Below are 12,128 nucleotides of genomic sequence, written 5' to 3'. Positions count from 1 at the left end.
AGACCGAAGGATCGTCCGTCTCGCAAAAATTGAAGCTTTCGTGTTTGACTTTTAAAAGGCTAGTGCCAAAGTACAAAACAAAGGGGCGGAGACCGTTTCAAACCATCCAAAAAACGACTAGAGAAGACACTCATGGAAAACACGCCAAGAAGGGAGAAAACAAAAGATAGGCATTCTCTTGAAGGGAAGAGAGAGGAGTTTGACGCGCCAAGTCCGAAGTCACCCCTAACGCCGTCCCCGCCAAACAACAAGGGACGCAGGTCGTCAGTTCTGCATGGCTTCCTGCCTTCTCCACTGCCGGTGGCAGGCTCTAAGAGACACAGCGGTATAGACTTCGCCAATCCTGAGTCACCGAGCGTCAAAACGCGACTGCTGCCGCCCACCACGCCAAAAACTCGAAATTCTGAACTTTTCTTGTCACCGTCTCCTAAGCTCAAGTCGCCGGGCGTTTACAAGGAAAACGAGAAGCCTATCCGGGAGATATCAAACAGCCTTAAGACTAGATTGAATTATGCCTTTGTGAAGTTACAGAACGGGTGGGTCGATAAGACGTTGCCAGAATTGGAAAATAATGATGGCCCAGCAGAACCTTCAAGTACTTCAAGCTCTAAACATCGTGTTTCATACAGCAACCGGTTCTTAGATGACGATGAATCTGACAGCAATTCGGCGCGCGCCGCATTTTTAAACGCTCTCACGAGTCCCAAGAAAAAACAACGCCAAAACTCTATGACCTCACCAGCCAGATCCGGGAGCCCAGGAAAAATTCGGCCGCCGCCAATATCTACTAAGCCAAAAGAGCCACCGTCTGAAGTCGAAGCTATTGAAACTTTAATGTCACTGTCATCGCCTAAGTCGCAATCCCGTAAAAAAAGTGCGGAGTTCACATTGCCGCCACCGCCGCCGCTGTCGCAGCGCCAAGCGAGTCAGACCGAGCAACCAGCTACTTCACACTCTTCCAGGTCTTCCTCCTCCGACTCTTCCGCACCTAATACGCTGGCTAAGCCGTTTTTGCTCAAGAGCGAAGCAGGCGAGAGCAGTCAAATTGTTCTCGATGTCGAAACAGATGTAGAGGAAACTAATGATGATTAAGGTAATAGATTGGGTCTACGGTTGACTTTTAATTATATATGAATTTGTAATATTAATAAGCTAAACTCTCAAGTTGCGAGGTTTACAGTGGCGTCCAGTCCTGTAGCTTTGACTCCAGGTTTTCTCATGGAAAACATTCGCCGAAGCAATGCAATCTCCACCGTGGTAAGTCATCGGCAGCATGGGGTTTAGCTGGTTATTGTGTATCAACGAAGTCGCAATTTGAGCACTGTAGACATGGCAGCTTCCTCTAAGTGATTAAGAAGAGAAAATATTGAATCAAACTCACCGAGGGATCATTGTTTGTCCTTCGCAGCGGCGCTAGTGGTAACTGGGTTTTCAAAAATTGTCCCGGCGCTATTAAGAAGGTGTAATAACGCTCGATGGCATAGACAGTTATGCTATCAACAGAGATTTCTAGCGTCTAATTTTGTTGCCTCGCGTGCAAATGCGGTATAAGACTTGAAGGGGCTGCGTCGTAGACAAGCTTTTACACTTGTGATCGGGAAGCTGACTTTAATCGGTAAACTTGTAAGAGCCACTTGACAAAGTGATGCTTCCGCCTCTGTAAGAACCTCTCTTCATTTTGTTTTTATTCTTAGTAAAATCCTTGCCTCTCACTCTTCCCAACTTCTCGTTTGCTTTCTCGCCCCAGGTACCAGCAGCACCTTTGTAGGTATTGTCCGTCAAAACTCGGTCTTCAAACTTAATAGCATTTTTGTCTATACGGGAAAAGTGTTTGCGTTGGCCGGGTTTAAGCTCGTCAACAGCCGCAGGAATACCGTCTTTTGGAGCAGCGGGTGAGGGCGCATCTGGTGAAGCAGTTTTGGAAGACGAGGACGACCCCTGAGAGGTTTCTTGGGTCTCTCCATCATGCTTGCTGTTCTTCTTTGTGGAAGAGGAAGAGCCAGCCGGCGAGGAATGGCTTTTCAATTGCGATTTTTCGGCTTCATCATCGGAAGAACTGCTTGACGAAGCATCGCTTTCAGAAGAGTCGCTGTCAGAAGAGGAAGAGCCACTGCTCGAAGAGGAAGAGTCGCTGTCAGACGATGAAGAGCTGCTGCCAGATGAAGAAGAGTCGCTGCCAGACGAGGAAGAGTCGCTGCCAGACGAGGAAGAGTCGCTGTCGGAGGAGGAAGAGTCGCTGTCAGAAGAGGAAGAGTCGCTACTGGACGAGGAAGAGTCGCTGCCAGACGAGGAAGAGTCGCTGTCAGACGACGAAGAGTCGCTGTCAGACGACGAAGAGCTGCTGCCAGATGAGGAGGAAGAGCTGCCAGATGAGGAGGAAGAGCTGCCAGATGAGGAGGACTCGCTATCCGAAGAACTTGAAGACGAAGACTCATCGCTGGATGCGCTTGAAGATGACGAGCTTTCGCTGTCAGAAGAGCTGCTCGAGGACCCTGACGATGATGAAGACGATGACGACTCGCTAGAGCTACTCTTCTTCGACAACTTTTGCTTCTTGGCCGCTTTGGCGGTTTTTGGAGACTTCTTACGTTTATTTCCTGGCTTGCTCTTTTCTTCATTGGAACTCTCTCCCGAACTTGTGCTCAGCTCGCTATCAGAGGAGCTGGAAGAGCTAGAAGAACTTGAAGAGCTGGAAGAGCTTGAAGAGCTGGAAGAGCTTGAAGAGCTAGAGGATTCATCGGAGCTCGAAGACCTAGATGAACTAGAGTCAGATGAACTAGAGGAACTGGAGCTAGAACTTGAACCACTTGTGCTCAATTCCTCTTTTTTCATCTTCTCTGAGAGTTTTGGGGCCTCACTCTTCGCAACCTTTCCTGATTTCTTTGACGCCATTTCTAGACTAGTGCCAATTACACCGCTGAAGCTCACTTTCGATAGTGCACGCTATTCGTCTCAAGAGTATTATCTCATCGCATCGCATCGATAATCTTGGAAAATTTTTAGACTCGCAAGAACTATGATCGTATCTTGTGATCATCGACTTGAAGGAAATTTGATCTTAATCATAAATTTAGCGTAGCTTCAACGTCAACTGAGCCAAGCTTTGGAGACAGCGCTAGTTAGGCATACTGGCGACATCCCTAGCTCGAATTTGCTGCTAGACCTCACCTTATGGCGGAACATCAATACCAGACTAGAAGCAAAGGAGGTCTGTATTCTAATACAGACTTGAACTATTTCTCTGATGATTCGGTGGCGACTGATAACTCTGACTACGATGACGGGTTTATAGATGGTGACGACGATATGGGCATGACTAATGCCTCTTCAAGACCCAAGCCCAAAAAACAGGTTCGCAAGACCAATCAAAAGAATAAAAAAAACAACTCTTCAACCAATGAGACCCTAAACAAACTGGCAGCCAAGGATCAAACATTTCTGCATGATGTGCAGACGGACGCACCGCCTGACTTTGTTCCCGATGTCGTTTCAGGTCTATTTCGTAGAAACGATTTCAGCTATTTGAAACTGAAACCCGACCACGCATCGCGGCCTCTCTGGATTTCTCCTGGAGACGGCAGGGTTATCTTAGAGAGTTTCTCGCCCCTAGCAGAGCAGGCGCAAGACTTTTTGGTTACAATTGCAGAGCCAGTTAGCCGGCCTTCGCACATCCATGAATATAAAATTACAGCCTACTCTCTGTACGCGGCTGTGTCTGTGGGTCTGGAGACGGACGACATTATAGCAGTTCTTGATAGGTTGTCTAAGGTTCCTGTGGCGCCTTCGATTATCAACTTCATCAAAAGTGCAACAGTGTCTTATGGTAAAGTGAAGCTTGTCATTAAACATAACAGGTATTTTGTCGAGACCTCTCAGGCAGACATTCTTCAAATGTTACTAAAAGACCCAGTGATAGGGTCACTCAGAATAGACTCGGATGCCACTCCGGCCCCCAACAAGGCCGGTTCCCAGCAAGCCTCGAGGCCTAATGAAAGCGCCCCTAGTGAAAAGGTTGACCCTAATGATGTGGAGGCAGTTTTCTCTTCTGTTGTTGGCGAGATCCGGTTAGATGATGACAATGATGATATTGACGCCGTTCATGCCTTCGAAATTGCCAATGAATCTGTTGAAATTGTCAAGAAAAGGTGTCAAGAAATTGATTACCCAGTTCTAGAAGAGTACGACTTCCGCAATGATCATAGAAACCCGGATTTGGACATTGACCTCAAACCTTCTACTCAAATTAGACCTTATCAGGAGAAGTCTTTGAGTAAAATGTTTGGTAATGGTCGTGCTAGAAGTGGTATCATTGTTTTGCCTTGTGGTGCTGGTAAAACCTTGGTGGGAATCACAGCAGCTTGCACTATCAAAAAATCTGTGATTGTGCTTTGCACTTCGTCTGTCTCTGTCATGCAATGGAGACAACAATTTCTTCAATGGTGCACCTTACAACCCGAGAATGTTGCGGTTTTCACATCAGATAACAAGGAGATGTTTCAAACGGAATCAGGCCTCGTTGTTTCAACCTATTCTATGGTGGCAAATACCAGAAATAGATCACACGATTCTCAGAAAGTCATGGATTTTCTTACCGGGAGAGAATGGGGGTTCATCATTTTAGATGAAGTTCATGTTGTTCCCGCCGCCATGTTTAGAAGAGTTGTTACTACCATAGCAGCACACGCTAAGCTAGGTCTTACAGCTACATTGGTGCGTGAGGATGACAAAATTAGTGATTTAAATTTCCTTATTGGTCCCAAATTGTATGAAGCAAATTGGATGGAGCTTTCGCAGAAAGGACATATTGCTAATGTGCAATGTGCCGAAGTGTGGTGCCCAATGACTGCTGAGTTCTATCAAGAATATTTGAGAGAAAATGCAAGGAAGAGAATGTTACTATACATCATGAATCCCACAAAGTTTCAGGCTTGTCAATTTTTGATACAGTACCACGAGAAACGAGGAGACAAAATTATCGTCTTCTCAGATAATGTTTACGCACTACAGGAATACGCCTTAAAATTAGGGAAACCATTCATTTATGGTTCAACACCTCAGCAAGAAAGAATGAACATTCTACAGAACTTTCAGTTCAACGACCAAATTAACACAATATTTTTATCGAAAGTGGGAGATACATCAATTGATTTGCCGGAAGCAACTTGCTTGATCCAGATATCTTCGCATTACGGTTCCCGTCGTCAAGAGGCGCAAAGATTGGGTAGAATTTTGCGGGCCAAGAGACGTAATGATGAAGGATTTAACGCATTCTTCTACTCTCTTGTATCCAAAGACACTCAAGAGATGTACTATTCAACCAAAAGGCAGGCATTTTTGGTTGATCAAGGTTATGCTTTCAAAGTCATTACCCACTTACATGGCATGGAGAGTCTTCCTAATTTAACCTACTCGACAGCACGCGAACGTCGCGAGCTTCTTCAAGAAGTGCTCTTAAAAAACGAAGAAGCTGCTGGTATTGAGGTTGGTGACGACGCGGAGAATTCTGTCGGCCGTGGGGCGCATGCAAACAAGAAAGCTAAGTCAAAGGCTGTAAGGGGAGAGGGCTCCCTTTCAGGCCTGGCTGGCGGTGAGGATATGGCGTATGTGGAGTACTCGTCTAATAGGAACAAGGACCTGAAGGAACATCACCCAATGATTCGAAAACTGTATTATAGAAACGCTAAGAAATAGCATCCATAATTTAAAGAAAAATCGCAAATCATTAGTTTTTAATGAGACGGACTCTCTCGCCAGGAGAGAATGGTGCTTTATTATTGTATGTTATTTATTGTTACTCGAACTTTATTTTATTGAGTTCTTCTATTGCGAGGTAATCCAAGTCTTCGACTGCAGACTGTACGTTGATTTTGAAGTCACTGACGTAGTCAATTAGTTGAATAACTTTACCGTGTAAGATATTTCTTTCTCGGTTCACAGCAAGTTTTAGTTCCTCGTATTTGAGTTTTGTACTTTGAACCTTTTGCTCTGCTTCCGCAATTTTCTGATGAGAAGAATATCTAACATTTTGAAGCTTCCGTTCCATTTTTTCGATTTCAATTCGCTGTGACAATAGATGGCTTTGACTTTCCTGCTGCTGTTCATCGTATTGGGATTTGGCGATTGACAGCTCGTTCTCTAAGCTCTCGAGGTATCTCGTTTTCTCACTAATCTCTTGTTTGAGATTTTCTAAATGTGCTTCAAATGATGCATTTTCCTGTTGCAGTTTCTGAACGCGACTTCTGACTTCTTCATTGAGTTCTAAGAGCTTGGGCTTAATCGTTCCGCGTACATCCATTTCTGGAGGTATGTCGTTATCGAGGCCAGACTGGCCAGGCTCGTACCCACGAGAGTAAAAGGTATCTGGGAGAGAGATTTTCCTGTTATCAGTATTCAATTGATGTCCCAAATTCAAGCGCGCTACGACTAAGCTTTCGACCGCGGATTCATACTGTTTTCCAACATCAAGCAGCGTCTTGTACGCGCTTTCAGCCTCCATTTTCTGAGCCTTCAAAAGGCTGACTGCCTGATCCATATCTGTTGAAACAGAATCAAGAGATCTAGTGAGCCTTTCGCGCTCAGCATTTAGTCTATCCACTTCCGCTATTTCGATATTTTTGCCCTTTATTAAATCTCGGAATTCAGTAATTTGGTTTTCCGTAGCTTTCAGTTGCGACATCTTATTTTCCCTTTCGGTTTCCATTTTCTCCAGTTTTTTGGGCCATTCCTGGCTCTTATGCTGCATCGCGTTCACATAGTTTTGAAATTTTGTCAAATCGCTTCGGAGCGCGTTGAATTTATCCTTCGCAACCTTGACATCCTGCCCTTTTCCAACTAACTCTTGGTACTTGACAGACAAGTCACTGTTCTGCATGCCTATATTGGCAATATCGCTTCTGATGACCTGGGCAAACTTTTCAAAACCCAACTCCAGCTCTTTCATGTACTGGTCGTAGTCGTCATCCAGTCTCAGGAAGCTCTTGTAAGATTGTACAATGTAGTCAATAAATAAGCGCTCGACTATCAGCTCGTATTTCTCTTGCTTGTCCTCCTGTTCATCTATGGTTCCTATCGGTTGTTGTAGAACAGTGATGTCCTGGGTATTTTGGCTTATCAGCGTAAGATCGACTTTCTGTAGGTAGCTGTCGAGCCGTTTGTTGATGTTTACCAACCAATGCAGCATGCCGAGGAACTTAGGCCAGCTCGAGCCCCCGACTGCGGATATCTGAGATTTGTTAATCGTCTCGAGGTAAGGGTACTGGATTGCCCTGAGAATCGTATAGACCTCATGCTCAATAGACTTGCTGAACTTATAACCCGGGTCCATCCGTTGGTAAAGCCACCGAAATATGAATACAAAGTCTTTCTGCGTAGGTTGTCGCAGCGACTTCAGTGAAATTGGATGATTTGTCTGGACATCAAACTTCTGTGAGTGTAGATAGTCGTAGATTTCTTGCTGGATGGCTACTTGGAAGTTCTTGTCTCGCAGCGGCCGCGGGTCTTTATTATTGGTGTTGGTAGTGTTGGCACTGTTAAGCCCGTGGTTTGGAAGCAGCGACGTGCGCTGCGATGAGCGCAAGCTCTTGCGGTCCGCTATAAGACTTCTACGAGAGTCTGTGTACGATCTTTTCGGTACCTCCGGTTTATTTTTGGCCATGCTTCTATTGATGAGTTCAGATAGCCCCGCTCCGCCGATCGCGGATGCGGTGCTGTTCCTCCTTCGCCCGTTGACTGCCATAGGAATTTGCGACGTGAATCTCTGAGGATCAAGGTGGCCAAGCACTGCATGCGACTCATTGGAGAGCCGCTTTCGCGATTCTTCCATTGAGTTTGTGCTGGATCTGCGATTGTTGATGACTGTTGATGATTGTTGATGATGTTTGTGTATAGTTTGAGGCGAGAAATGACAACTCTACGCGAGGAAGGCATTGTGTCACGTGGCCCAGAATTTTCTTGTCTTGACACAACAGGTTGGAACAGAGTTGGCTGTTGCCTTGTCATCGTATTCGTTGGCGTTACCCACGGCTACATCTTGTGTACGGCACGCGTCAAAGTGTCACGCTGTTGAAGCTTGTGCCCGATTTCCTTCAACTGGCTTTCGTCTCGTATTAATCAACTTCTTTGAAAAAGCCGGTTGTGCGGTGACAACTGTAACGCAACAATTGAAATAAGGCCAAAGCATAGGATCCTCGTTGCCATGAAGGTTCTACACACTGTCCGTGAGGTCGTCGAATGGCGCACCAAGAACATCGACCCCAGAACGCATAAAAGCGGCTTCGTTCCGACGATGGGGTGCCTACACGAGGGCCACCTCACCTTGATGAGAGCAGCTAAGAGAGAGAATGACTTTGCAATTGCAAGCATCTTCGTGAACCCCTCACAATTTGCGCCCACAGAGGACCTCGACAAGTACCCGCGCACGCTTGATGATGACATCAAGCTGCTGGAAGCAGAGGGCGTAGACGTCTGCTTCGCGCCCAACGCCCGCGAAATGTACCCGCAGGGCATCCCGCTGCAGGTCGAGGAGCAGCGCGGACCATTTGTAACAGTTTTGGGTGTCAGCGAGCAGCTGGAGGGCCGCACAAGACCCAATTTTTTCCGCGGCGTCGCCACGGTGGTCACCAAGCTCTTGAACATAGTCGCGCCGACCCGCGCATACTTTGGCCAGAAGGATTTCCAGCAGTTCACAGTGTTGCAGGTCATGGCACGTGAGCTCTTCATGAACACGGAGCTGCGCATGATGCCCATTGTGCGCGACGATGCTGGCCTGGCCCTCAGCAGCAGAAACCGCTACCTTTGTGGAGAGACGCTCGGCCGCGCCCGCAGCATCTACAAAGGCCTAAGCGCAGCTGCTGCATTGCTCGAGCAAGCCGACGCCTCGGGCGCAGAACGCACGGCCCTGCTGGAGCGCGTGCACGCGCACTGGGCTCCGTACGAGAACTCCGGCGAGTTCAAGGTGGACTACGTTTCCATCGCCGACGCTGCGACGCTCCAGGAGCTAGAGCCTAGAGTGTCCAGGGACAGAGACGTCGTGATCAGCTGCGCTGTCTACGTAACGGACGCGGAACACCCAGCCACCGTCGTTCGTCTTATCGATAACATTTTAGTTCACGCTGTCCGAAGCTCCAACTAACTCCGGAATTCTCTCGCGGGCTAAGTCAGGTGCTCGTGGAGTCACTCGCCCACCCCCCTAACTCGTGTTCTGCTTAAGCGCCGCGAGGGCTTCCCAACTTGTCGCTTATTTCCATACTTCCATTGTGTTGCCCGTAGCACGCTTCGAACGCACTTTTTTTGTCAAATTCAAGGCGCTTAGATACAATATGATAAATTAGATTGGTAAAGATAGATAAAGATAAGAAAAAAGTTGATGATGCGCACGACAAGTGGCCCACAGAAAAATCGAAGGAGCTTCGAACGTTCAAGCGCTCCCCAGGCGAGACGAAAAGATAGTTAGTTTTATGGTTTGTTGTTCGCGAATGTTGTGCAAACGAGTATATAATGCATAGGGTAGCGGCGGGGTGAAGAGGCGTGTTTAGGTGCTGTAAGCACAATGTCAGCTTCGAGCAGTAATAAAGGCACAATAAAGAACCGTAAATCACACGTGGATGTGGAAGTCGGACAGATGAGAGAGCTCGGCACAATCACGTCGGCGCACGGCGCACCCATCAGATTCGTGGACGCACGGAGCGCCACGTCGGACCAGCAGGTGCTGGCAGAGCTGGGTTACAAGGAGGAGCTTAAGAGAGAGTTCTCGTCGATCCAGATTTTCGGTGTGGCTTTTTCCATCATGGGGCTGTTGCCTTCGATCGCGTCGACGCTAGATGGCGGGCTGAGTGCCGGGCCTGTGGGGCTCGGCTGGGGTTGGTTCATCGCCGGTGGGTTGATTCTAACCATTGGTATCGCCTTAGGTGAGCTGTCGTCCGCGATGCCCACTGCAGGGGCCGTGTACGTGTCGTGCTACCAGTGGGCGCCCCAGCGGGTGCGTAAGTGCATCAGTTACTCTGTCGGTTTCCTGGATACACTGTCGCTATCCGCATCTGTATGCTCCATTGTGTATGGTCTGGCGCAGCAGATTCTGTCCGCTGTGTTGGTTTCCAACCCTGATTTCAATGCGACCGACCCCATCACGTACGGTGTTTTCGCCGCGTGTATTGTGTGCATGGCCATTCTGACCTCCCTGCCTTCGCGCATCACTTCGAAGCTGCAGACGATTTCCATCATATCCAACTGTTTCCTGATCGTGCTTTTTTTCATTGCCATTCCAATCGGTGTATCGCGTTCTGACACCCTTAACCGCAGCTTTAACGGCGGCGACTTCATCTTCGGGCAGGTCGACAACAGATCCACCTGGAACAAGGGCTGGAACTGGTGCATTGCTGGCTTGATGCCTGCAATCTGGACCATCGGCGCGTACGACTCCTGTTTGCACATGGCTGAAGAGGCCCGTGATGCGGTGAGGGCTGTTCCTTTCGGTATTGTCGGATCCATCACCGTGTGTTGGATCCTTGGCTGGTTGGTCTGTATTGTTATCTTGGCCTGCATGAACCCTGACATTGACAGTGTCCTCGACTCCCAGTTTGGCCAGGCCATGACTCAAATCATCTATGATGCACTAGGAAAACGCTGGACGTTAGGATTTTTGAGTATCTTCATCATCTGTCAGTTTCTGATGGGTGCATCTACTGTCGTCGCCAATTCTAGACAGTTCTGGGCGTTCGCCAGAGACGACGGTTTCCCATTTAGCAACTTTTTCAAGAAGGTTGACGGTCTTACGGGTGTTCCTGTGCGCGCTGTGTGGGGGTCTAGCGCCTTGTCCCTCGCCCTTGGTTGTTTGTGTTTAGTGGGTGAAACTGCATCTGGCGCTCTGTTCAGCTTGTCAGTTGCAGGCATGTACATGGCGCTCATTTTCCCAATTACTTTGCGTCTAACTTACGGCAAGAAAGACTTTAGGCCAGGCCCCTTCTACTTGGGTGACTTCTGGTCACCAATCATCAACTGGATCTCGGTCTTCTTCCAAGCCTTTGTCATCATCATGATGATGTTCCCATCCGACAGCACTGTCACCCCTACAACCATGAACTACACAGTGGTTATTGGCCCAGGCTTCTGGGTTTTGTCGCTGATATACTACTTTGTTTGGCAAAGGAAGTTCTACAAGGGCCCTAAGTCAAACCTTACAGACGAGGAGTTCCAGGAATACGTCGGGGACGATGTTATCGACGCCATTATGTCCAACAATGAAGCTGATTACAAGCCAGGAGACGCATGAAGCAGTTGTGCTGGTTCACACTGAAAAAAGTACGTAAATCCGCGGCAGCGACGTGTTCGACTGCTCCAAAATTAATTAATTCTAAATCACTACCCGCAAACAGCAACCTTATCGTTACAAATAAAGTTCAAGTAAGGTATTATTCTATTTTATTCTCTTTATAGCCCTGTTTTCAGCAACTAAATAGAGGCATCGAATACAGGAGCCGTCTAAGTGTTTATCATCAGTGGTGCCATTAATGGCTCTGCATCAAGTTATGTAAAGCTAACATTTGCTGTCAAAATATTAAATACGATTTAAAAAACTCAAAACTAATTCCCTATTGGATAATTCGGTCAATTTTGATAGCCTAGAATACAGCAGCATGCATACAACAATCCAGCATACAGGATAGTCTTTACTATTGAAATCGTGCGGGTTCAGGTTTGCAGGTTTACTGAATCTTACAAGTCGGAGAATCTACTTCGTCAACAATGACATAAATCACCAAACTGTCATTCATTAATGACAGGGGATGTGGAATTGATCCCCTGAGATGAGATGGGAGAAGAAGATTACCTGCTGCCTCAAGAGCCAGTACTGCTGGTAAAGAGAAGGCTACAGCAAAGTGAACAAGAGGTTTAGGAGCTGGATAATTACGGCATTGGTTTTTGGCCGCATATCAGCATTATCTTGATTATTTTTTATCGCATAGTGGAGACGTCTGAAACCGCCTTTCCCTAGGAATATTAGCGAGTATTTCCTAGTAAAAACTGTTCAGAACTAGCAAGGCAATCTTTGATAGGTTTTGAAGCTAGACTTTGGGTGGATCAAGCAACGTGGCCTACAACAAGCGGGGTTTCAAAAGGAGAAAAGGCCGCTC

At 47.2% G+C, this 12,128-nt stretch overlaps 6 protein-coding genes across 6 annotated transcripts; 4 read left to right on the top strand and 2 right to left on the bottom strand.

Annotated features, from left to right (window-relative positions):
* Window positions 1-132: 132 nt before the first annotated feature.
* On the top strand, window positions 133-1,092 carry KLTH0E01254g (Whi5 domain-containing protein; the record flags this gene model as incomplete). The annotated part of the gene is made up of 1 exon (XM_002553497.1): window positions 133-1,092. One exon carries the CDS (start codon window positions 133-135, stop codon window positions 1,090-1,092), a length of 960 nt encoding a protein of 319 aa, XP_002553543.1.
* Window positions 1,093-1,608: 516 nt separating this feature from the next.
* SRP40 (Srp40p) lies at window positions 1,609-2,892 on the bottom strand (the record flags this gene model as incomplete). Its single annotated transcript, XM_002553496.1, has 1 exon — window positions 1,609-2,892. The coding sequence occupies one exon, from the start codon at window positions 2,890-2,892 to the stop codon at window positions 1,609-1,611; it is 1,284 nt and encodes a 427-aa protein (XP_002553542.1).
* Window positions 2,893-3,171: 279 nt separating this feature from the next.
* SSL2 (TFIIH/NER complex ATPase/helicase subunit SSL2) lies at window positions 3,172-5,691 on the top strand (the record flags this gene model as incomplete). The annotated part of the gene is made up of 1 exon (XM_002553495.1): window positions 3,172-5,691. The coding sequence occupies one exon, from the start codon at window positions 3,172-3,174 to the stop codon at window positions 5,689-5,691; it is 2,520 nt and encodes an 839-aa protein (XP_002553541.1).
* Window positions 5,692-5,791: 100 nt separating this feature from the next.
* On the bottom strand, window positions 5,792-7,822 carry NDC80 (kinetochore-associated Ndc80 complex subunit NDC80; the record flags this gene model as incomplete). The annotated part of the gene is made up of 1 exon (XM_002553494.1): window positions 5,792-7,822. One exon carries the CDS (start codon window positions 7,820-7,822, stop codon window positions 5,792-5,794), a length of 2,031 nt encoding a protein of 676 aa, XP_002553540.1.
* A 372-nt stretch (window positions 7,823-8,194) lies between these two features.
* On the top strand, window positions 8,195-9,130 carry PAN6 (pantoate--beta-alanine ligase PAN6; the record flags this gene model as incomplete). The annotated part of the gene is made up of 1 exon (XM_002553493.1): window positions 8,195-9,130. The coding sequence occupies one exon, from the start codon at window positions 8,195-8,197 to the stop codon at window positions 9,128-9,130; it is 936 nt and encodes a 311-aa protein (XP_002553539.1).
* Window positions 9,131-9,547: 417 nt separating this feature from the next.
* KLTH0E01144g (KLTH0E01144p) lies at window positions 9,548-11,266 on the top strand (the record flags this gene model as incomplete). The annotated part of the gene is made up of 1 exon (XM_002553492.1): window positions 9,548-11,266. One exon carries the CDS (start codon window positions 9,548-9,550, stop codon window positions 11,264-11,266), a length of 1,719 nt encoding a protein of 572 aa, XP_002553538.1.
* Between the last annotated feature and the right edge of the window lie 862 nt (window positions 11,267-12,128).

Source organism: Lachancea thermotolerans (assembly GCF_000142805.1).
Source record: "Lachancea thermotolerans CBS 6340 chromosome E complete sequence".
Lineage (NCBI taxonomy): Eukaryota > Fungi > Ascomycota > Saccharomycetes > Saccharomycetales > Saccharomycetaceae > Lachancea > Lachancea thermotolerans.
The sequence above is the reverse complement of the archived record's forward strand: the minus strand, read 5'-3'. Positions and strand labels throughout refer to the sequence as shown.